This window comes from Aphelocoma coerulescens, chromosome 1 (assembly GCF_041296385.1).
Source record: "Aphelocoma coerulescens isolate FSJ_1873_10779 chromosome 1, UR_Acoe_1.0, whole genome shotgun sequence".
Taxonomy (NCBI): domain Eukaryota; kingdom Metazoa; phylum Chordata; class Aves; order Passeriformes; family Corvidae; genus Aphelocoma; species Aphelocoma coerulescens.
The window spans coordinates 9,202,868-9,228,749 of NC_091013.1; the positions used below are offsets into that span (position 1 = coordinate 9,202,868).

The 25,882-nt window shown below is 36.4% G+C and overlaps 1 protein-coding gene across 1 annotated transcript in view; it reads left to right on the top strand.

Annotated features, from left to right (window-relative positions):
* CFAP47 (cilia and flagella associated protein 47) overlaps positions 1-25,882 on the top strand; it is a 277,703-nt gene that overhangs the window by 248,164 nt on the left and 3,657 nt on the right. The window contains exons 61-63 of the mRNA XM_069031242.1: positions 7,427-7,598; positions 9,065-9,226; positions 19,101-19,269. Coding sequence (XP_068887343.1) covers positions 7,427-7,598; positions 9,065-9,226; positions 19,101-19,269 — 503 coding nt within the window. The remainder of the gene's footprint in view (positions 1-7,426; positions 7,599-9,064; positions 9,227-19,100; positions 19,270-25,882) is intronic.

A 25,882-nucleotide genomic window follows, 5' to 3' on the forward strand; every position in this document is an offset into this window, starting at 1 on the left:
ATCATCATTATGTTACTTAAAATTACTTTCTGATACTTATGCAAAATCATAGTCAGTTTAAATATTCAATACTTAAAGGGAACCAGATCACTTATAAACTAATCTGAAGTTATTTATTCAGCTTCATAAAATTGAAAAAAAAAAAAAAAATACAAACCTAGAAATAATTAAACTCTTCCAGGTGCTACTTGTCAGTATCACGTAGATCCAGGAAAGAGGAGAAGTCCAAAAGAACTGATTGACTAACCCAAATAATGTATCTCTGAAACAAGAACACACAGATGTCCCTTAAAATGATTTGAGCTAGTGAATAAGAAAAACCTAGGCAATATAATTTGAAGAAGAGTCTAATAATTACTTTAATTGTTACATGATTGTGATTGCCATTTCTCCCCTTTCTTGCTCACAGAATTTCCTGTAATCTCTTTGGTTGGGTGGTAAGGAAATAGTACTTATAATAGAAACAGAACCACTACACCCTTGTTTTGTAGAGATATTTTTGGGGAGCTTCCGTAAATCAAAACCATGGCCAACACAGCTCTCCAGGACCTTAAGTGTCCTTCTGCAACATCATAGCACTTCACAATGATCTGTCTGCATTAATTTCCACTGTTTTCTGAATTATTTTCTCATTTATGGGACACTAACAAAGCATTGCTGATCAAACCCCTCAAGATGCAAACTTCTTAGGTTTTTCTGAAGAACAATGGAAAAGTGGTCTCCCTGTCTCTGCACTGTGTTTGAGTGCTTTTTGTCATAGTAAAGCAGAGGATTTATGCACCTAAATTTGCCCCAGAAAATGTATCTGACAGTCACTATAGTAAAAAACCACATGCACACATGTATGCAACAGGCCTATCTCAAATGCTCTTCCATTTACAGGTTATGACATCCTATTATCATTTCTGTGATAAAATTCTTTGTCCTTGTCTTTTGTCACTGAAGTTGCACCGTTCAAGTTTTGTTGTTCTTACAGAAAATGAAGCTGTTATCTCTAGATCTCCTCCATCTCTCCTACACTGCACATTTCCAACAGAACACGATACAAAAAAAATCCCCAACAAACTCCCCCCGTTGTTTTGCAGAATGTATAAAACTTTATGTTTTTCTAAATTACTGCATCAGGTCTGTAGTTCTGACATTCTAAGAACAATTTGATCTGAAGCTTTGGAGATACAGGTATAAGTCAAGTAAATAGAAGTTACATAGAATCACCACAGAACTTTGAATGAAATTGTAACCTTGAACCATTACTCTTTCTTCAAGCCAGTTGAGGAAGACAAGAGTAAAACCTCAGAAATTTACTACACAAAAGTTTTATTAATTCTGAAACTTGATTTGTGTCCAAAAAAATAACACAAGTGGGTACCTCCCATGAGATGAAATATCTTCTAGTAGAGTAATTTGCACTACCCTGTGTGATAGATGTTCTGTCTTATGTGTAACTGAATGCAATCTGTTGGGTAAGGAAAAGGAAGCAAATGAGTGTGACCCCTAGTGATCAGGTGCTGTGTTCCACTCTCTGTGGCTCAGTTTTGTATATTAAAAAAAGCCAGAAGATAAAAAAGGCATGCTTTTGTAAGAGACCATAGTATAGTGTAAAACTGTCAAGAACTGTTGAAAAAATGGTGACACGGGTTTTCAGTTTAGCCTCTGTGTGTGCCAATTCAAATTGAATGGTTAGGATAAAAGTCAGCTTGAGTTGTTTCTGATTTCTGTGGGCAACATTGAAAGTGAGGCAAATTGCTCTGGATGCCATGGAAAAAATAATGTCTGTATGAATTAAGACTAAATCATGAGATGTGTTCTTGGAGAAGCTGCTTTGATGTTTCTGTGCCAAGGTACAGTTGTGATCTTTGTCTGCCAAGGTTTCTGGATAAATGAAGACATGGCTAAATAAAAAGGGAGCTTGTTGAAAAAGGATTGTAATGGTTATGAAGAAATAAATTTTAATTGTTTCCTTTATAGCATGAATTTATAGGGTAGTGTACAAATCTGAGTAGAATGCCAGATTAAAAGAGAATAATGTGAGATCCTTTGAGCTGAAGAAAATCCTTTTGATTTTTCTGAGGTTTTTGTTTCAATTTACTATGCAAGTAATATCAAAATAAAGAAAGCATTGAGAAAGATATATGGATAGGCACAGTAAAAAGAGAATTAGTGCAAAAGGGATTCAGAGAGAGAGAATATATGGAAACAAGCTGCATGGAACAATGAAGAAATGTATCTGGAACAGCAGATACTAGATGCACACCGTGTGTTTCATATACATGGATTCACAAGCTTCCATTTCATTCACTAAACTATGCAGTGTTTTGAAGAAGCACATTCTTAAAAAAGGAAAAGGGAGGGAAGGCTTTTTTGCTGCTCTCTTTACAGTAGAAACTTGGTTTAGAAGTAGATACCTTTTTAAAGAAGTGTTTTGAAAGAGAAAAAAATTAGGAAACAAAAATTGAATGTAAGAGGAAAATTTAGGAAAGAAGCATTCCAGTTGGTTGCTAAGGAAATAGGCAGTGGGATGCAGGGTGAAAAAAGATGTGGATAAGAGTGGAATTTTGCAGAGTCTTGAAGATAGGGATGAAGGTTTTTGACTGGATATGGAAAGAGAAATAAATTTCCAGAGAAGAGATATAAAGATATATATGCAGAAGTACATTGAGGATTCACTTGAATTCCAATGAGGTTCAATAGTTTTATTACCAACAGAAAAGAGATCAGCTTTTCTATCCATTTATTTCTATGTATTTAAGGTAATTTGGTGTCTGGCATTCAGTAAATTTATGATGTTATCTTTGGTATTTTTATTGCTCCACATACAGCTCTTTTGCATCCATATGAAGAAATCTGGTGGAAGGTATATTTAACTACAGCCAGGTCTTTGGGGGTTTTTGTTAATTCTGCTGCTATTGTCCCATAATTTTGACATCTTACAATGAGGAATAGATATTTAATTCTCAGATGAGATTAATGTCTTGCTGCCCAGATAATGTCTCCTTAAATGTTAGGATGTTCTTTACCACCAGACTTCTTTTTATTTTTTTGCCTTCATTACTCTTGTAATTCACTTTTAGCTGTTCACTGGAATATTTACTTAAATATTGGATTAAGATTATTTGCTCTGGTGTACAATAATGTGTTCTGTCAGCCTCTACTTTTTCTGGAGAGGCACAACTGCATATTTAATGTTCATTTCCCACTGCCTACTGAGTTCCAGCAGTGTCTGTGTGAAAACTCCTGGAAGATGATGGAGAAGCAGGAAAAGGACAAGTGTCAGATGAGACCTGAAAGGGGCTATGAAAGAAGGTATTTCAAAAGATCTGGAAGGTGAAGATTAGATGCCAGATATCTGGTAGAAATGTTTAGTTACCATCTGTTTTTGTAGTTTCTGTGTTAGCAGTTTGGGGACTATTAGATCAAGAGGGGAAGAAATCTTTTTTAGGTGTCAGAGCCACAATGGACACAGCCTTGGGAAATTATCGGAATGGTTAAAAGGAAAAAATCAATGAGAGGGTGCAGTGTGTTACTTTCAGCACCAAATGAAAATAATTAATCTGGTTTATGCAAAGCATGAAACTGCAAATTTATGAATGCCTGGGCTTTAATTACATGTTTGTATTTGATGATTGTGCTGCCCTCCTTTATGAAATGACTGCAGATGAGTTAAGTGAATTCACTTGCATCTCTGTTTTACTGCATCCATCCAAGGAAAAGCCTCTGCAATGAGGACAAGCACTTTTGCAGTCTGAGCATTTTTCCATCCCAGTTTTAATCTCCATCTGTCTCATTGGAAATGGGAGACAGTGTGAAAGTGAAGAGGGTCCCTTAGGGAGATGCTCCCCTTTGCCATGTTCATGTCACCAAGTGCTGCCACAGGTTAAGAGCTATTTGTGGAGAGTTCAGACAGCCAGATCTCCCCTGGGTATCCACAAGAGACTGCAGCCTCCCAGGCCAGTGTCCAGGAGATTTTTATCATCAGAAAACGTGGTGTATAATGAGCTGGTCCTCAGTGAAATCAAACATTCACTTTTCAGAAGCAGGAGGGAGGTACAAAGGCTAACACTGTGTAACTCTGTTTGAGGTCAGAAATATCCAGTGGACCTCTCACAGTGCCTTCTATAGGCAATAGGCCCATCTACAAATGTCTTTGTTATTAACTCTTTTGAACATTGAATACAGGTTCTTTTCCACTAAAATGTCATTTAAATTTCTGAGATTCCTATTTTGTTAACCTGTTGGAATAGTCCTTTAATTTTTAGATGCATTCATTCTAGATGCATGCATCTATTAATTAGTTTTACAGTAAATCTAGCAGTCATAAAAATTCACATTTCCCCGATTTATATGCCCAGAGTGTAAAATCCTTGGAGTTTTCATGCCATAGGTCTTATGAGTCATAAAATATTTTTTTTTTAAAAGTGGTCTATATCCTTTCATCTTCTTAGAGGCTATTTAACCAAACCCTAACACTTTTATTCCAGAGCTTTTGAAGAAGTGTCCTTACTAGCACTTGCAAATAAATGACAGCCAAGTCATAAAAGTGGATAGCTGAAAAGCCTTGTTGGTTTTTAAACACAGGTGCTTCAGTAATTCTGCATACACTAATGTTGCTGAAATGCATACTACCTTTTTGAAAATCTTTATTTACAAATGAAAACACTTAAAGACCAATTGCCTTTGAAAAGAAGAAATGTTTAATAATAATGTTTAATAATGGAATAATTACTTTAGAATATATTTTCTCTTCTTACTTAAATAAGACAAACAATTATTCAGAAAATATGAAGAAGTAATATTTTTTATAATCAGAATTTCTATTCCCTAGATTTAACTAGATGTATTTAAATAACATGCTTGTATCTTTACAGTATTTGGATTGATAAATATCTCTATGTTGAGTCAGATGTGGCTAAAGCTCTCTCTGCTGCTCTCTATTTACAGAACACAAGTGGATTAATTGGGTTATACTTTTATATTTGCATGTGTATTTTACATCTTGCATTAGGTAAAACAGGAATTTTATGTGTATTAAAAATAGTGATTTTTAAAAAGAAAACTGAATTGAAATGAAGAGAAAACTGAATGAAAGAATACAAAGAGCTGGGCCTAAAGGGTAATGGCCTATTCAAGCAGCATCTTATATTTTATTTGACTTTGCTTTCAAGAAAGTGTTAGTGCTGTCTCCATGTTTTATAACTTCTGCCATTTTAATTGAAACTGGAAGTGCTAAGAGTCAAGAGGACTCTGAATATTTGACAAATTGGACACTTTCCTAGCTGTTTCATAACTTTTTTTTTCTTCTGAGTTTTGCCAGTTTGTTTAGGCAGCACATATATTACAGGACTGCTAGAATCAGATATTAACATTTCACAGAGAAGTCCCACAGTATGTTAATATAGGAGTCTCCAGGGCAGCTGTGATGAAAAATATAACTATGCTTTACATTTTTTAGCAGTCCTAAACTAGATCAGCAGTCTAGATCAAAATGAGCTGAAGGGACCGACATAACAAGGCTTTTAAATGTTGGCACTCATAAATGCATCATTTCTTCCTTAAGTGTTGGAAGTATTAAAATATTTTGACTAATTACATAATATAAGCATAGAACAGGTTGCAAAACAGCCTGAAACAGAAAAAAAAAATATTTAATTGCTTCTGACTAAAAAGTTATATATATATATATGTATGTATGTCAAACCAAACCCAAATGTTTTTGGATATTAAAAGCAGCATGTAATTCCCAGTGTTGTCCTCCTAGCACCTGAACTGTAAAATAAGCTTTTTCTGAGTAGCATTGTGTGATATAACTGCTGAAAGAAGCATCTGCTCAACAGCTGCAATTTTTTTTCACTGTGGAATGCTCCAGATTGTGTCATCCTTTCTCTCCCATTGATTGTCAACATCTGAATCTTCGTGTCCTAGCATTTGTCAGGGGTGACTCTTAAAAGCCCTGGGCTGTGTTGGAATCTGAGTGCATGACATAAACATTATATTTTTCAAATGGAGACATGGCAAGCTTGAAACAACGTAGGATGATCCTGAATTTTATAGACTGTGGGAGAAAATGTTCATGTTGAATTTCATTGTAACAAATTGCATTTATTGTAAAAAAGGCCGTGTATATATGGATTAATGCATGGAAATCCTGTGTTTTGGTACTCAATGTGTATCTAACCTACTATGATTGATAATCCCTTATGCTGGTCATAATACTTTGATTACATCTGTGTGACTCTAATCTGGTATATGTTGTGCAGCTGTCTGTGAAGAGTTTACTTTAAAGAATTAGAAATATTTCAGTATAAGCTGCTACATTTTTCAGAGTTAATCTATGTGTTACAAAAATAAGGCAACAAAAGTTCAGGCCTCCTGTTAGCTGCTGAAGTGGGAAGAGGGAAATTGTGCATTTCAGAGAAGGACACAGGACTAGAAGCGTGGGAAGGCATCTCCATAGCCACTTAAGTTTGGGTGGTTTTACAGATTGGCAGTACCAAAGTAAGCTTTTCTCCAACACTGTCTCTTGGACTTTTTATATAAACAAATCTGTTGTCTGTATTTTAGTATTCTGAGTTGGAAGGCCTTGGGAATTTACTCTGCAGCTGACTGGCACTCTGCAGCCAGGATATGTATACAGGGATGCACACACAGCAGTTCTGTACATTTGTACTCAGCTGTGCAAATTCAAAATGAGCCCTGAGATAGGTGGTCATAGTAAAACAAAAATCTCCTGCAGGAGAGAGTGGTTGTGTTAAAACACTTCTCATCCATAAAATGTGTAAAACTTTTAAATGGATTAGCAGCTTGAGATTCCTTTCCTCATAGAAATGTTCCCGTCTGTGGACAAATTACTATTTTATACTGAATATCTTAGTTTTCTTTATTGCAGCTGGAGGAGACATTTGATTCAAGAAGCTCAGTTGTTTATTTTTATGTCATTACTACTTGGCCTTTTCATAGCTGCTTCAGGGAATAAGAGAATAGGCTGGGGTGACATCTTCACTATTTCTCTGTGTTCTGTTTCTCAGGCTTGCAGCCATCAATGGCATTGATGTCCTTAATGATTTTTTTTCAGTTGTCCCAATGGCATTACTCAAAAAGAGTATTATGTACTTGAAATTTTCATTTGGCTGATGAATTAGAAATATCTCTCCATAATGCAGGTGTGGTAGCCAGAGCAATATTGCTATTACCATTCACATATCTCAAGTAAGTTTTCCAGCTTCCATTTTGCTGGAAAGTATATAGCCTGTCATATTAAATGGGAAGATTAAATTATGCAGTCAGAAGGAAATCACTTAAGTTTTAGATAATTGCTAGTGTTACTTATTTGTAATTTTTAGTGACAAATGGAAGAATTGTAACACTGAGCCGACCAACTGTGTGAAATTACAGCACACACAGGCTGATATTTTTCTCCTGTATCATTTAGGTTCCTCTGCAACACTGGAGTTTCTGTATGAACTGCAATATCAATCAGATGAAATTAGATCTCAGCTTGACTCTTTGGTTGGTGTGCAGCTGCTTCAAAAAGAATGGGATACAGAATCCAGAATTGTAACACTGATCTTTAACGTAGTATTTGCACCTAGCAAGCCAATGAGGTAAGATCCTGTTCCTTACTATCACAAGATCCTGTCTGGTCACTCTTACCTATATAATAATTTCCCTGCATTATTTTCCTCGTTTTTTTTTTTACCACTGAGGCCTATTATTTTAGATTTTCTCACTTTCTGCTTCTCAGTATGATATCTTCAGTGTTAAAACTGACAGTGTTTCTTTTTGAGTGCCTGTGAGATGGTTCTGTTGAGTTACTTCCATAGTCTGTGTGTGCATTGTTTTACTTCTAAACACTGGAGTATCAAAAGACTTCCAATTAAAACTAGTTGTTCTCACAATTAATAAAGAACATGCAAACAAGTCTTGAAAAACTTTTCCTAGACAAGCATGTGTGCATTTTCTTTGACTGGATGGGATAGTTGAATTTGAAATTAGTTTCTAGTGCCCCAGTAACAATGATCCACAGGAAATTCTTCTCCTTTTTTATAGCTGTGATATGAAAAATGATGTATGTGCTTTGATGTACGTGACAACATCTCCCTTCTTTAAAAGGAAACCATGGAAGGGACACCCTTTTGGAGAGAAGGAAGTTACACCTTCCTTTGGATACAGTCAAATGTGTGTCAGGAGCAGGCTGGAAAGAAGCTTTAGTGACCTGCAGGCACAAAGTAAATCCAGAGTCCCAACCTTACCAGGAGTGTTAGGGAGCAGTCACTGCTGAGTATCATGGATTGCATGAAAAAAGTTATCTTTAGGAGGCAGGAGGTTACTCTTTACTTGCAATAGTCCAGGAGGTTAATGGAATAACAAAGAGCAAACCTGTAGGAAGAATAATCCACCCTCCCCCCCACCCCCCACAATGCAGTGGCAGAGGGAGGTGAATTTAGAAAGCCTTTTCATTTCTACATTCTCCTGTTCATTTTATTATTTTTTAGTTGGTTTGGATTTTTTTGTCTTTGTGTACTTGAGACTTATCAGGCTTTGTGCACAGGACTCAATGACTGCAATTATTTTGTTTTGTTATCTTCAGAATCTACAGCACCAACTCTCTTAGACAGTCTGAAGGCATCAGAATCTGGCATTTTTCTTAAGTACACAGACCTTTGTCAGATCTATTTGATCCTAATATGAACTGCTAATATGTTCTGGACAAAATTCTCCTCTAACACCACAGTAAATACAGAATAATGAGTAAAATAAATTTAGTTAGGTTTTTTTCTCACTCAGAAAAGAGTAAGCAGAGGAAGAATAAAACCTCATGCCCATGCCAGGAATGTTGCTTTCATATTATGTTCTTTCTTGTACTTTGCTATTTAATCTACATTCCAGTCAATTTTACCTGATATGTACTATCCTATGCAAAATTAAGAATGTGTTCCAATTTAAACCCATTTGTATTTTCATTTTACTGTAGTTTACTCCCACACACTGAGGATTACTTTGTACATTAATCAGTTTATGTTTCATAATGTTTGTCTATATATTGAGTGTTTTTATTTGAAATTTTAAGGAATAAGGCAACTCTCGTAGTTCAGTGTACTGCAGGAGGCCTCTGGAAGTTTCCAATGCTGTTCATTGCCACAGAGCCAGAAGTGGATGATGTGATCAACATTGTAGCTGTTGGCCTGAATAAGGAATCCATAGTTGGCTTTAAGCTCACAAGCCAGACAAGGTAAAAACACTTACATTCAAGAATTTATGCAGTTTTCTGAGGGTACAACTCCTACTCAGACACATTGGTTAGAATAAATTTGGGCAGCAGAAACATAACTGGGATGCAGCTATTTCATCAGCATTTTCAAGAGCTGCATTGTTTAAGTAACAAGTGTGATTTTGAAGCTTTGTTGTAGAAAACAGAAGCATTCTACATTTAGGCTTTGGCTTAAGAGAAGACCTGTGGAATAGATCCAGATGTTTATATTCTGACTTTTTTTGCCCTAAAAGGCTTGGGAGATTGTTGTAAAGCTAGATTTTGCTTAGCAGGCTGTAGCTTCCTAAGAGCTCAGAGGGGCTGCTTGGGCAATGCAACCCAGTCGCACCCCGCAGCCCATTTCGGACAGCCCCGCGGTCTTGCTCTGGTCAGCTATCAGCGTTATCAGTGATGATGAAGGAAGTGAGAAGGGTCTCCCCACGTGGGTTAAGAAGATTTTAATCTCACATCTTGTCCCAGTGATCTCTGCAGGCAGAGAGACCTCGTGGTCTGGGCACAGTGTAGTTTTTGTCAGGGGCCCAGGGGCGGTCCCTGGGCGGGGTTGGGGTACAGGAGCCAACAGGGAGAAACCGAGGGAGAGGCCATGGCTAGGGCAGGGAACAGGGGGAACGTGTGAAATAGGAAAAGCAATGGATTAACGGATTGCCACAGGAGTATGTTAAAATTCAATCTTAAGGAAGGTGTTTTGTGATATTAAAGGCTCACTAGTAAAGCTTTAGTGCTTTTACTAATAGATTTTTTTCAAGGTACTTTATGCTTACACCAAGTTAAAAACATTTCCTTACATTTTGCTTTAAAAATTTTAAATATGCCATTCTTTCTAAAGTACTCCTGTTGTATTATGCAAGCATGCTATGAATTCATCTCTACTTCCACTAGTTAAAATAATGGTGTAATTCTTCCGTATTTTGTTACTCTCCTTTTGTAAAAGTCCTGCTGAAATCTCCATTTATATATATTTTTACACATTTCAATTATTTTCTCAGAGCTTTACAATGTTATAGCAAACTCAGAGTGTCATTTGTATACAGCAGTAAGTCAAGGAATAAATTGTGTGGTAATGATAGACAAGTTTAAAAATAGTAAACAGTGAATCTGAAAGAATCATTATGCTTAAAATATATTTAGCTTATGGAAGTTTTAAAGTTTCTTTTATGTTCTTTTAAATTAACTGCTTTTACTATATATCTAGAAAGTGTGCCAGATACACAGATTGACACTTTCATTGTAGATACATCCTTTTGTTTCATCCCCATCAGGAAGTGCATTTGGTTCCAACTGATTTTTTTTTTTTTTTTTTAAAGCTTATTTCCAAAAGCTGTGTATCTAAGATGGACAGTTGTTCCAGGTTTTAGATGTCTGTCAGTGATGATAATTGTTGAGGACTCTGACAAAGGCTTCTATCACAGTGTTCAAGTTAACAGCTTCAATAGAATGGCTGTTTCAGAAACAAAAGTGAAGCAATTGCTCTGGCAATACTGTAATCTCCTGGTAGGTGTTTGATAGTAGTAAAGATACCTGATGTTCTCCAGAAAGGCATTATAAAACCTGAGTCATTATAGTTATATAAAGGAAGAGCCATGATGGAAGACAGATTCCCTTTTGCCCTTAAACACATACCAACGTTATTTTATATAGCAAGTGTTCCCCCCATACATTTCAAATGCAAAATGTAATGTTTGCATGTACCAAAAAAGCTCCATGTTATAAACAGTGCCAGGAACTCCACTCATTAGGGTTCCTTAGGAAGAGCACTGCCAGCAGGTCAGGGAGGGGATCCTGCCCCTCTGCTCAGCTCTGGTGAGGATCACCTGAAGTGCTGTGTCCAGTTTGGGGCTCCTCAGTACAGGAGAGACATGGAGCTCCTGGAGCAGCTCCAGGGCAGGGTGACAAAGATGTTGAAGGGACTGGAGCATCTCTCTGAGGAAAGGCTGAGGGATCTGGGGGTGTTCAGCCTCAAGAAGAGATGGCTGAGAGGGGACCTCATCCCTGTCTGTCAGTGTCTGCAGGGAGCAGGCAGAGGATGGACCAGGCTCTGCTCCCTGGTGCCCAGCAATGGCACAAGAGGGACGGACAGAAACTGATGGCCAGGAAGTTCCACCTGGACATGAGAAGAATTTCTTTCCTGTTTAATGACCAAACACTGGAACAGATTGTCCAGAGAGGGTGTGGAGTCTCCCTCAGTGGAGATATCCAAGAACCACCTGGACACAATCCTGTGCCATGTGCTCTGGGATGGCCCTGCTTGAGCAGGGAGGCTGGACCTGTGGTGATCCCTTCCAGCCCGACCCATTCTGTGGTTCTGTGAACTGCTCTGTAAGTTAAATATTGCTTTATCCTACATTGCTTTATCTTATATTTGTTTAGGAGATTTTGGTGGTGGAGGTTTTGTATAGAAACAGAACACTCAGCCAACCAACACATTGAATAGTGGACCTGCAGATTAGAAGCATTTACATAAGAAAAACATATATTACAGGTGTAATTTAATGCTTGAATAACTCAAATTATTTAGATTAAAAATAAGACAATGAAATATTAAAACATGGTTTAAAATTTTTGAATAGGATATAAATAATCATCCTATAGATCCTCCCTGAAAAAAAATGATCAACCCTTTGGAATTTTCTTTAGTAAGCAATCAGCAGCACAATCTGTAGAGAATCTGCTACTTTAAGAGAGGTGATTATTTTTTCTCCTTGCATGTAGATATTTTCTGTCTTCATTACTTATGCTGGGCAGTAGCTCATGGCACTGCTGCTTTGAGAGTAACTGTGGGGGAAACAGGTGCATTTCTGAGTAACCTGCTAGGGAGGGACACTGCAGATGTGTCTTTTTCTCCTGCAGCTGCCAGGACAGAGGGGTTGCACATCATCACTGAGAATACCTGTGCATCTTTTTGAGCTAGCAGGGCACATAGTGATGCAACAAAAAAAAGCTCAGGATCTTATTAAGAACAGGTTAGGATTCTTGCATATATTATATATATATACACCACATTGAATGAGGGTCTTCAGTGATCGACAATAAACCTATGAGATCAATGGGTTTTGCTTTCCTTTTCTTTACAGCTAGTGCAACTCAAAAGTGGCCTTCCTTTAATTCCACATGCCCTCCTCCCCCAAAATCCTCAGTGTATACAGAATAGCCCAGACTGAATTAATGATTTTGGTGTAGTTGCTTCAGGAAGGATCAGTTACAAATGGGAGGTCATTGCTACACTCTTCACAATGATCTGCAATAATGAAAGCTCCAGCAGTTCATGGTAATATGTAATGCAACCTTTTAATACATTTAAAGTTGACACACGCATGACCGAATGAGAAATAGCCCAATGTCTGCTCCAGCAAATAATGAAAGATACTGAGAATGCAGCTGAACAGTTTTTTTATTCCATGAAGGAAACAAATGTATGTTTTAAAACTGTATGCACGTACATCAGGTGGGATGTAGGAATAGACCGCTATTATACTTTCAGCTTTAAAAATTCCAAAGGGACATGTTGTTGAAGGGTTTCTTGTATTGGCATTAAGCTTGATTAGAGTCAAATCAGCAGATTTCACTTCCTAAATAAGAAAAATCTACACTTCTTAACATTCATGGATGACCTTTTTTGGGTTTTATCATAAATGTAGGTTTAATTCAACACCAGCTGAAATCGTTGGCAGCATTTCCACTGGGGTAATTTGTTTTAGTGCAGACCTCTAATGTTTGAGATAATGTCAGTGCTTGTTTTAATACCAAATGCATTATTGAATGCCAATGGTTTACAGCATGACGGCAGCATTAACCAAACAGGATAGAATATTATCCTTGGAAATAAAACTTAGAGAATTTTATTTGATATCCATCTTAAATTATTGTTCTACTATTTTATGTTTAAATCTGTAATTGAAACATAAAAATTCTCAGAGTGATACTTTGCTTAAGAAAACTAGTCCTTTCTATATTTGGCTTACTGAAGATAACTTAATGTGTTTTTAATCAATTAAGTTTGGGATCAGGACATTTGTATTAATACAGAAGTGGGTTTTGGAGCTTATTTAGTGCTCTCTGTTCCTGTACAGAGGTATTTTGATGGTTAGATTTATTTATTCCCATTAAAATACTGATGTCCTGATAAAGTAGAATGTTACATCATGTTTTCCAGGGCAAATACTTCAGTAGCCAACATGAAATGTGTGGGATAGATAGATATTTGTGAACACTATATTCACTTGCAAATTTTTTGTAAACTACACTCCATTTGAAGGTTTAGTCAAGCTGGGGGATAATTCTCTCCTAATTGTTCTATCTGCTTCTTGCTCATACACAGTTTCCTTTCACCAATTTAGTTCTGTCTTTCCATGTACCTGTTAGTGATTGTTTCAATCATGTATGGCTTCCCACAGACAGTAGAATTTTTCCATCCTGCCTTCCTGCCCTGTCACTCCAGTCCTGTGTTTATCACAAGCAGGATATTTGTTACATTAAGGAAACTTGGATAAACTCAAATAACCCCTCAGAAAAACATAGCACCTGCTGTCACAAATGCAAACAGCCTGGTGTTGATGTGATCTCCACAGAGAGGCATCTGCAAATCCAAGGCTCCACCTGATTATGGAAACAGAGCTAGAATAAAGAGGGAAAAAAACTCCAAATTGGTGGGCTGGGGAGATGAGAATAAAGATGAAATTAGGCTTTAAAATGACTGCATATGCAGATATAGTTGTCTTAACCTACTTTTCATTGGAGATTTTCCTTATTTCTTCTATGCACATTTCCTAGTGCATAGAATAAATGTTCAATTAAAAACATTCCTTGGTCACACAAAATTAATTTTAATTCTGAAGAATTAGCGAGCAACCCGTTTTATTTCTGTACCCTCCCTAATTCTGAAGGGAAAACCAAAAAAATGTTTACAATTACAATTTTAAGAACCATTGCTGTTTTACTCTAATTACTGCTGTATTTTGTTATAACTGCCACGAGCCAGAATTAAGTATGCTGCAAGAAAATGCATTTGGTAAGTTCTCAGCTCATGCACCCTCTCCTACACTCTCTCACATGTTGCTGTGCATGTTACAGGCCTGGATTCCTCTGCCAATCTCTTTGTTATCAGTTCTGCAAAATTCTACCACTAATCTAAAGATGTAATAAAATACTTTGTCTTAGCACTTCCCACATAGTGGCAGCTGTAAAATGTTGACTGGGCTCCATTTTTTGGAGTTTGAATGGAGACTAGTGGAAAATATTGATAATGTAAGCATTCAGCAGACCTTTCAAAAAGTTATGGTCATCCTTCCTAATAGAATACTTGACATGTCACACATTTAGCCAGGAGCTGTATCCAGTCATCTGTCACTCTGCAAATACAGCAGCCCTGGGTAGAACAGGAATGAGACAGAAATCATCTTGTAAAGACAGAACCTCTAACTCCTGCTTTTGCTTTACAACATGTACACAACAAGAAGTCATCTTAGGGTTGGTAGAGCATTCCCTGACAGGTGTTTGTCATGCAGTGTTTGCTCATATTTTTGAAAGTCCTTTAATTCCAAAGCAGCCTTTCCAGAGCCACAGAAGTGATACTTGGCAGTTTATATCTTTTCTGATGTACAAAGTTCAGGGTTTAGAGTGGTCAATTAAACCAGAGTTGGTTTGGGTATAAAAGATAACCAATTTTGATAAATAACAATGAGTTCCTAATTTATTTTTCCATTCTTTTGGTTGATAGGAAGTTATCTAAATCATACCAAGCATCACTAATAATTCTATAGAATTTGACAAATGCATCCAGTTAATAAGTTTGAAGGACTCGACTGTGTAATAACTGAAATATCTTGTGACATCCAAGAGATGCTAACTACAAATTACAAGAAATAAGTTTAGTTCTTATTAACTATTAGTTGAACCACATTGCAACATTTTCATATCCCTTATATCCTATCCTGAAGCAGTCAGATACTTTACAGAATAAGACATTTTGTTATTCTTCTTTTATTAGCAAAAAATACCCAAGTATTTGATCAAAAGGACTTTGGGCTGGTTTTTTATGCATGGATTTTCAAAATGCTGGGTTTTGTAAAGGGCTACATTTCTACAGGAATAATTTACTGCTGCAGTAGTTTTGGGAAGAGAAACATTAAACCTATTTGAGCCTTAATTTAATAAAGGCTTATATTTTCAGTTTTGTTGAGTATTTTATAAGTTGTGGTGTGTGATCTCTACAGGAATATAAATTTTAAGTTTTTCTTCAGTTGAAGACGTAAGGTGCTATTTTTTTTATTTTAATAATTTGAAAATTCTCTAGTGTGAGAACACTGATAAGCATAGAGTTCTATTTAAGGACAAGATTAAAGGAGTAATTATAAATATGCCCATTAAAGACCAGCTCAGTTTCCTCTTTTCCAGGTTGACATGATTTTATTGTCCAATTATTATTTAAATTCAAATTAGTATTTACTCTTGTTCATTATTTGAGTAAGGACAGAGTTCATGTTGTCTGATGTCAGTATCAAGCCATTATGAGAGGAGTTAAGGAAAGACAGCTGGGAAAAAACATTTACTTTCTTTGGTTTACAAGGCCTCTGTCCTTATATTTTCTAATTCATTTGTACTTGGTTCATCTGTGTTTTCAAAACTCTACACATCATTAAGCTTTATAAAGTATGTTAGGATCTGCCACCCTTCTTGGAAAAGTACAGACTGCCTCTCAACTGACCTTCATGGCTGAGAAATGACAAGCCAAACATTGACTCCACGGCTGTTTTACCTGAAGGAGTAATCAAAAAGGAGGAATTAAATTTTAATCATTTTAAAAAACATAATTATTAATTTTTAATTATACACTAAATATACAGACACAGAACATGATAATGTCTGAAATTCAGGTGCTATTCTGGGAATTTCATCTTCAGATTTCTGTTTATTATAAAAGATGAGAAAGAGAAAGCAATTTACTTATGCTTGTGAGGTACCCAGCATGCCAGTTCATCTCCCTAATGTGAACAGCAGTGAAAACACTGCTTGTTTTGTCTTGAGAAGGCATCTTTAGATTTATTTTTAAAGCAATGCATGATTTATCAGTGAAAGGTTCCTGCTTCTGATTATGTGTAATTTTTTAATTGTTAGTTTTTGTACCATCTTCATCAGAATCCCTGCTGGCCTATCATATTATGGTTATACATTTAATTTGTCAAAATTTCTATTTTCCTTATTTGGATATAGTTGATACTCTGAGAAACATTTTGCATACAGGAAATGCCCTGACTCTTTTGTTTAATATTAGGGACAGGCTTTGGGAACAGGGAGGTTTCATCTGTGGTTATATGTGTTCATGCAGGTTCATATGCCTTTATGTATTTTATTCAACATGAAAAAAATTATAACTGCCTCTAGTACCTTGTGATAATGCTGTCAAGAAGCATGCAGATTTTATTTAAAGCTTTTTTATTATTTTTTTCTTTCCATTTTTCTTTATGAAAATTAAAATCTGAAAAGGTTGATGCAATAAGATATTTTTCTCTGACTTGGTAAATATCTTGTGTGCATAATTATTGATGATTTTTTGACAGTTTCACTTTAAACTGTCTGGTCCCCTTGTCTGGACAGAAACTGTAGCTTTTTCTCCTCTGTGACTCTGACTGTTTTGATGTCTCTGAAAAAAACCCTGAAACAAACTACTGTTGCATAACACCCTGCTAAGAGGTAATTTCTGCAGGAATGAAATCTGTATTTTCCTGTGTCTCCTGTGTATGCAGCCTGTCCCCTGCCTCATCTCCCTTAGCATTTCATCATCACATCTGTAGTCCAAGTCATGCTCTTGGATGTCTTATGAAGACACCAAGCACTTATTAGGAGTTGTCATCCCTTTTTGTTGGAAAACAGGCTGAACATGGGAGATAAAGAAAGTACTGCCTTAAAATGTTCCTGAACAGCCTGTAGAGCAGTGATGTTGGAAATGAAGAGCCGTGTCCAGGTCTCTGTTTTCAGAATGATGGTTTGAATGTTTATCTCAGGCATTTTTGATGAGTGCTCTACTCTGCTGCTTGGTCTAGAAGCATCATTTCTTTTTGATCCAGTGTCTGCTGTCTGTGTCTGTGTGTCTGTGTGTCTGTGTGTCTGTGTGTAGTAGGTGTGCTCTAGGCACTCACAGCTGAGCAGTCCTTGTGGGAAATAAAGATGTGAAAATTCAAGGCTTATCCAGCATATGGATGGGAACTCAGGCCCAGCAGGATTAGTGCTGATGGCTCAGGGCTAGAAACTCAGCGGCACAGCTTTAGGCACCACAGAAAGAGGTTGTTAGCATATGTTTGATGTCACAAGACTGGAAATGTACTTTCAGACATTCAGTAGTTTTGCTCACCTTGCTGTTACCTGAAGGAAAAGCCAGGCTAAATCTTCTGATGCACCCAAGTCCAACAGCACTGCTAAATATCAGTTAATTTCTTTTGAGGCAACAGAAGCTTTTCAGTTTCTGTTTTCTGCACTCGCACTGTTTGTTTCTATAAACTGGCAGTGTGACCTTTTTTTCACGAGAGCATTTTGAATATAGTACAGCCTTTCATAAGAACATATTCCAAAGGAGGGTTATTTTTAAACAAGATGACATAGGCCCAGAATGCCACCCACAGGATAGCGCTTGCCCAGGAAATGTGGAACATTTCTGCAGCGATATAACTTGCCATAAAATATTAAATTTCATTTCTTTGTGGGTATTTTCTTTGAAAAGTGTTATTTCTGGTGTGACAGTCCATAAATAAACAGATTTTAAGAGCTTTTCTCTGAGATACTGTTAGCTTTTCATTCTTCAGGTTTTATCAAGTGAAAATGTGTTTCCTCTAAGCATGCACAATACTTGCCCTGCTGTACAGTGCCAGGGTGTAGCAGATTAATTTTTGACCACCCCACTGTATTTCTACTTTCAATTTCCCGTGTTCTCCTTGTGTCCAGAGAGTGATAGAGTTGTCCTCAGTAACACATATAAAGGCTAAAAGGAGAATGCCTCACCAGAAAATACAGAAATGTACATTCTTTTCATGCTGAGAATGTTTATGGCAAGTAGTCCCTGAGGAGCTGTGATGGACAGGCTTTAGTTTGGGATTGGCCTAAGATTGTTTTATAGTGCTCAGCCGCTGTCTTTACCAGGACTAGGGATTTTCTTTGGGTCCAACAGCACTGCTGTGAAACAAGGCATTAGACAAGATCTGCAGTACCTGTGACAGAAATTCTTTGAGAGAAGAGATATATAATAGCAGCAATAGAGGAACCTAATTATGTTATTGCAAAATCTTAAAATGTTCAGTTGTTGGGATATGAAAAATGTGAAAACAGTAATAAAAAATTATTATTTTTCATCTCTTCATTTCAAGGCTTTCAGAACTCCCTACTAGTCTAGTAACACTGCCAGAATGCAAATTCAGTTCTAGTCATAAAAGTTAATAAAATGGATAGCTTGTCAGTTTTATTTGATTATTGGAAAGGGGAGTGCTTTAATAGGAAAAGTGGATTTTCACTCTGATGTGGAATTTACGTCTATCACTATTATTATACCTTTACAACTCAAATAATTCATTTTATTCTAGTGGTAAATGCTTTCATTACTCCATAGTTAATATAATATTTATAATAGCATGTAAATGTGTTTGAAATTGAATACCAGTATGCAGGTCCCTGTGTATGAATAAGCAATTACTACAGAATAATTATTCTGTAAGTAAGAATACTGTTAATATTCCATATTCATTCCATGCCATGTTTCCTGAGTCATGCCACATGGTGGTCTAAATGTTGGCTTGCAGATAAATTCTGTTAAGGTACTGTACAAGGCACAACAATCTCCTGTGCTTTTCCGTAGGGACCCAGAGCCATTCACTGCCCACTTCCTGGCGGGCAGCGATCCCGATTTCCTTGTGATGCCACAAGCTGGAGAACTTCTCCCAGAAGGCACTGTGGGAACCCATATAACAGTGGGATACAAGCCAAGGATGTATGGGAAGAAGCACACAGCAACACTGGTCATCGAGGTAAGCCTTCCCCAGAGCAATCCACAAATACACCTCCAGGAGGGCCAGCAGGAGGAGAAATCCTGCACCAAAGAGCAGCACTGCAACACACCAGTGCCTGTGCTGTGATTGTTTCACTACTCCTCACAGTGGACAAGAGTAAAACTAAATTTTGAGAATTGACTCATTACAAGCTGGAAAAACATAACGTATTTTACACTGTATTTTACTGCATTCTAATTTCTATGTTATCCTTTTGCTGTCCACACCAGAGGCAGATATTTACCTTCATATGTTTGCCCCAACTACATAGACAACGTGGCCTTCACAGAGAATCAAAATAATCCTGTTAAGAACTGGTGGAGAATATAAAATTAATTGAAGATGTGAAGCCTAGGTTGTTGATTTTAATTGTATTATACATCTTACAGGATCAAAGGCTCTAGAAGGCAGGTGCCAAACTGTAGAAGATAGAATTTCAGAGCACAAAGCCAGAAATAGCTCTTTTGAAGCAAGATGCAAAATAGACAAAAATTATTTGCAACCAAGTAGCCTGTGTAAGTCTGAAGGTCAGGAAACATTTGAAGACATGTATTTCTTCAGCAGTAAAAATCTCTTAGAAACTAATTTTCAAGTTTTAAGTTATTCTTTAGAAGGAATGTGTTGAAAACACACAGCAGGGGCAAACACCCCATATTGTCTATAAATCATGGTTTGTACTTCAGGTCTATTCACTGCATGCTGGTGTTTTCAGGCTACTATATTAGAAGTGAAACAGCAATATTGATTTAAGAAATAAGATGGTCAAAACAAAGTTGATAAAAAGATGCATGGAAAACTGCTATAGTGTTTTATCTCTACAAGTGACAACTTGTACAGCAGTGAATAAGAAATTCAAATCCTGGAAAAACAAGGTCCTTCAATCCCTCCTACTCATTTTCTTTTACTGTATTAGATGTTTGATTAATTTAATCTCTTTACATAAATAACAGTGATGCTTATCACTCTTCCATTTGAAAAAGAAGGTTGATGACTGCATATATGCTGTGCTCTTTTGTATTTACAAAATGCTGTATGACACAGCTACAGAGCTCAGAAACTTCTAATGAAGTTCTGGAACTGAACTCCTGTTTTTGGCATGGCCAAAGGTACTAGCTATCCTTGTCCTTGGCTTAGCTTTCATCACTAACAAAGAGATTTAACCATAAATCTCTCTGGAATGGGACAAACACAATGATCAAAGGTTATTAATGGCTTTTGAAGAACTCAGGCAGTAATCCAGAATTTCCTTCTAGGAATTTATCAGTACAGATGGCCTTGGTCTAATTGGATTTTAAGCTATATCCACTCACACCTCAGTCTCTGGTTATGATCTAGGCAGACAGCTCTTTACATCTTCACCTCTGGTACTGTGTGTGGCTGCAGGAAGTCAGTCATTTATACATATTGCATATATATATATATATATATATATATATATATATATATAACAGATCACATCTTGTTGAATCTATTCCTGGACATTTAAAAATGCATCAAGGACTCTTGATGCTTGCAAACATGTATTGGACCAACTCCATCACAGTCTGTTAGAGATATTTCTGACATTCTTATTCACATTGCAGGATTAAGTGGTTTCAGTAATGTTTTGACAAGGCTTGTGTTCTCTTTGCTCTTTTTGGTAGCCCTTTTGTATACTCCAGACTTGCCCCTTTCTGCTCCACACAAGCTCTAATTCCTGCAGTTCTAATGGAAGTCAGAGCATCTGTGGCTGTGTGTGATTTGGCTGCTGTGCTCTCAGCACTGATCTGAAATAAGGTTTGATGACATGTTGAGAATACCTGATACTCATTTTTGCCTTTTGTGTTTGTTGAAATAATTTTCATTAGTGACCTGAGGGAGACAAACTTAATTAGATATATTAAATAAAAGCAGTATTAAATCACTCTTATTTGGGGAATAACAATGGAGGTGGTGAAATGCAATTAGTGTTGGACCTAACACTGAAGAACCTTTCTTGCATGTATCCTCTCTAGCCAATATATTGGCTGAGGCTTTGGGCTATTTTTAGAAGTGAAGAAGCTTCTTTTCTTTTGCAGTGCCTCTCTTCTGCTGCAATAAAGGACTACAGAACACTTGCTTTAAAATGTCTTTTGCATTTCTGAGGTCATAGTCCTAACACTAACATATTTTTATTATTAAATTCTTTGAACAGTGAGCAGCAGATTTTTAATTTTGGTGTGTTTCAATAAACAGTGGTAATTAAGCTGTAAAGTAGCAGAGATGGCAGTGTAAGTTCTTCAGTTTGTGTTCATCATTACAATTGTGTTGTAAAGGAAAATGGAAGTTTAGGATTATGGAGAAAGATCCTACAATTATCTTTTTCTCATTTGTTTTAAACATTAAACCCAAATATTGTATGTACAATGTTTTTGTTTTGTTACCCTGCTGAGAACCCAGTGCTGAGAAGCTAATTAGCATTAACATATATGTTATAGTCAGTCTCTACCAGAACTTAGTGGGTACATTTTATTATCTGAATGTATATATGTAATTTAAATAATGTTGTCTAGTTTATATTTTTGCACACAAATCAGGTACTTCGTGGGATATGGTGTGGATTCATTGAGACTTTAATATTCACAAATACTTACAGTATATTTTATTAATGGCAGGAAAGCTCAATTACTTTGCTGAAGCAGTTAAAGTTCTTTAGCCATCATTAAAACTTCAGTCAACTGCATACCAAAACAATTGAAGTTAGAAAATTATTTAAATAGCTGCTAGGAATCTTAATTTTCCAGAAGTGACATAGAAAATTATGTTAGAAATTTATGTAGATCAAAGAATGATCTACAAATATTATAAAAAGGCAGTAAGGAAAATAATCATGCTTGTTTCTTTGAAAAAGCTTGTAGCTTTGAATGAGGGCATCACAACCTAATTGAGCTACGGGCAAGAAACAGTGAAATGGTGCCTGAACAGCATTTTTAAATAGGTATTTTTCCATAATCAAACTTCTAAATTTAAAATTGCCTTCATAAACAGGGCAGTTCTGACTGAAAAATAAAAAGCATTACCCCTAATAGTAAGTAAGTGAAGTGAGCACAGTCCTTAGATAAGCTGTAAAGTGCTGTGAGGAAAGAAGGGACTTCCTGAGCCACAGTGACATCCCAGAGCTGGGATGTGCCAGTCAGGCAGAACAGAAAACCAACAGAGCTGAGGCAAGATGCAGCTGGGGCAGGAATCACGGCCAGGCACAAGGTGGAGCATTCAGGAGACTGGGAATCCTTGGAAAAAGGTGTATTCCTGTTGGCTTGCAGTTAATTTCCTTTTACTGTGCTGAATTCAGCTGGAGACCAGAGCAATTGCTTTGTAATTCATGTGTGAGACTTCTGAGATATTCTAAAGCAGAAGGCACACACAATAAGTCTTAAATGATAAAATAGGTGTCAGAATAAACCAGATTGCAGGTAACATTATCAAGCCCTCCAGAAGTCAGGCTTGTGCACCTTTATTACTGAATAATCACTAACTTAGCCTATGGAAGATAGCATATCAAAACCATTTGTCATGCTGTTCTGCAAATAAATGGTGCAGTGTGCCAGCCACAGTACCCAGGTGTGGCTTCTCTAAACTTGTCTGTGCAAACTTGCATATCTTAACAGCAAACAGTACTGTTACATATTCAGCAGCTTGCTGAAAATACGTTCTGCCTTGTTCCTGGTAGATTTCTTAATTACCATAGTTTAATGTTATTTTAAACTGTATCTTTTGAAAAGGATGAGCGAGGAAAAATGTAAGTAACTTACTAGAATAATTGAAATAGTTTCCCATTAAATAAGATACATGTTGGTGTTGGCTTCAGTTTTATGATTAGAAGCAGAGTGCTGGATTAGTACTCAACATTTTTGATTCACAAGCATGAGGAAAATTTACTTTGCTTATTGAGACTTACAGTTCTGATAATGGCAAAAGGTGATAATAATGTGGGAATCATTGCTCTATGAGGGTATTCAGACCATTGTCAGTCCTGGAGGATTTTGATTGTATAATGTCTAAGCAATAATGTGAAACACCTAATATTTGAACTGAAGAAGTCAATTAAATAAATTTTAATTATATCTGGAAATGTTCTCTAAGCTAAGAAAATTATTCTTATCCATCTTCTTCATTAGAAATTGGTTACAGCCTGGGTAGGCATTTATCTGCTTGTGGGAGGTGGTTTTTTATTGCTTTGGGGTTTTTTCTCCCTCATTCCTTCACTTATTAAACCATCATTATCTTGATCCATGAGTTTTCTTGCTTTTGCTCTTCCCTTACACAGTTCACACAAAGGCTTGCTATAATTTCATTCTGTATACACTGATTGTAATCTGTCATTTTTTTTTTGTTTGTCACCACTGAAGTACAAATTAATGGCCAGGAAATACTTGATGCACTACCTGTAATTTGTTGTGTTTTAACTTTTTAGGAAGTGTTGCAAATTTTATTTTTATTTTTATGGGTTAACACTATTTGAAAGCTAATTGGAATACAATGTTCCTTGAAATTCTTGATCCTTGCTCCCAATCCAGTTTTCTAACACAAATTTCTTTGGCAGTTATTTACCATGTACTTCAGTAACACTTCCAGCCTACAGTGAACACCCGTGGATAATCTGTGTTTTGCAAATTAATCCTATGAATCATGAGCCATCAGTAAAAATGGGTTGGATACAAAAAAAATAGCCTTTTATATAAATTATTTGGTGACTTTTACAAGTATTGGCTGAATAAATTTCTTCATGAACATTACTCAGTCAGCCATCAAGATGATTAAATGACTTACTTGAATAGCTTATGTTATTTAGTGAGAAGTGGCAGTGTGTGTTTCATTTTTTAATTGTTAAAAACATTTTTCAGAGAGATTTAGTTCAATAGATGGCCATTACTCCAGTCAGGTGAGCCAAATTGTTATTTTCTTCACATTTTGATTCAGGAATGTTGAGGTTTTGAAAAAAGAAAGTCATTCATTTCAACAAGAAATCCTCCCTCAGATTGTCAAGGACATTCAGAATATGATCTGGTCTTTCTTCTTAAATTGCGTGTGAAATAAGCCTAGATATGCATCACAGGGAGCCTGGATTCTTAACTACCTGTGTTTATATCAGATATATCTTCTTAACAGAGTTTCTCTTTTATAATTCTGTTCCAGTCATAGTACAGATTGCAGCAGATTTGATACCTTCATCTTTTGACTTTGTTACTATCAGAGCTAGTATTAGAATTATTCTAAATTTGATCCAATAAACTGCACTGCCTTAAAAATAGGAAGAAGATTTGGGAAATTTTGGCCCACTTTTGAGGCAAGTAAATACAGCTTGTAAATAAAATATTCTATCATAATTCTGTGGTCATATGTAGCTGACCTTTGGAAGTCTCTCTCTCTCTCTCTCTCCTCTTCAGGATTCCAGAAAAGTCTGAAACTGTGATGATCTGTGTTTTCCTTTGCTGTGACTTGTCTGACCTGGAAACCCAAAGCAGCAGCTTTGATGCAGTTGCATGGATTTTGAAGTTGACTGACTTGCTCTTGCTGCAGTTTTCATATTGGTTAGAATAGTTACTGTAGTTAAGCTGTACAGACTTATCCCGAAAAAAAATACTTATGGCTTCAGCAGCTCTTAAAAACCCCAATATTGTGCCCTTGGAAATTAAGTATTCTAGTAAAATGGACATTTGTGTGGGTCTAAGGTTTACTGAAAATTACTTAAATCTAGGTTGCCTTGAAAATTACTGATTTCATGGTTCTAATGTGAAACAAAAAACCTGAAGTTACGGTGAGGATTATTGTCACCTTTCCATGTGTGTGACACTCATTTCCCCTTTAGCCCAAAATGCTGAGCTGACACAACAGTATTTTTTTTCAGTTACAGTACATAAATGTCCAATTTTTTCACAATGACTGTCTCCAATTGTCTTGGATGATGGCACTTGATTTACAATAGACGAACTACCATAGTTCAAGATGAGATATTAGGGTGGGGTTTTTTTGTTTTATTGCCCTTTTACTTTTCTTCCTTTTAACGTGATGAATTCTACCTAAAGGTTTCATGTCATAATACCCATATTTTCCACACTGAAGCCAATGAGTTTCCATCAGGGAAATATCAATGTCTCCTGCTACAGAACACCTGACACAGCAACAGAATAGGCAGCTTTTTTTTGGCAAGTCAAGCCCAAACCCTCTTTTTTTCACTGAACATACAATCCAGGCTATTTCTGTAGCAAACAGGAAATTAACAAAAGGTTATTACTACCCAGAAGTCTGTATCTATTGTTTGATGCTGATGATAAATGAAGTTGAGAGATGGCATAGCCCACTATTTTTGTTTAAATCCCACTATTACTAATACTATAGGCAGTCAAGTCACAATATTTGTGAATTTCATGAACAGAAATTATTTTTTTTAGTAACTTGCTACTTGGTTTTAATCACTGGCTGAAACACCTTTCAGATCTTTTCTCTGACCTTGAAATAATCCATGAGACTTGCACACAGCAAATATGACCCTGAGGTTAAATTATCTTTAAAGTAAATTGTTCATCTGCTCTATTAAAGAAAGATAAACCATTTCATTTTGTACTGAAGTTAA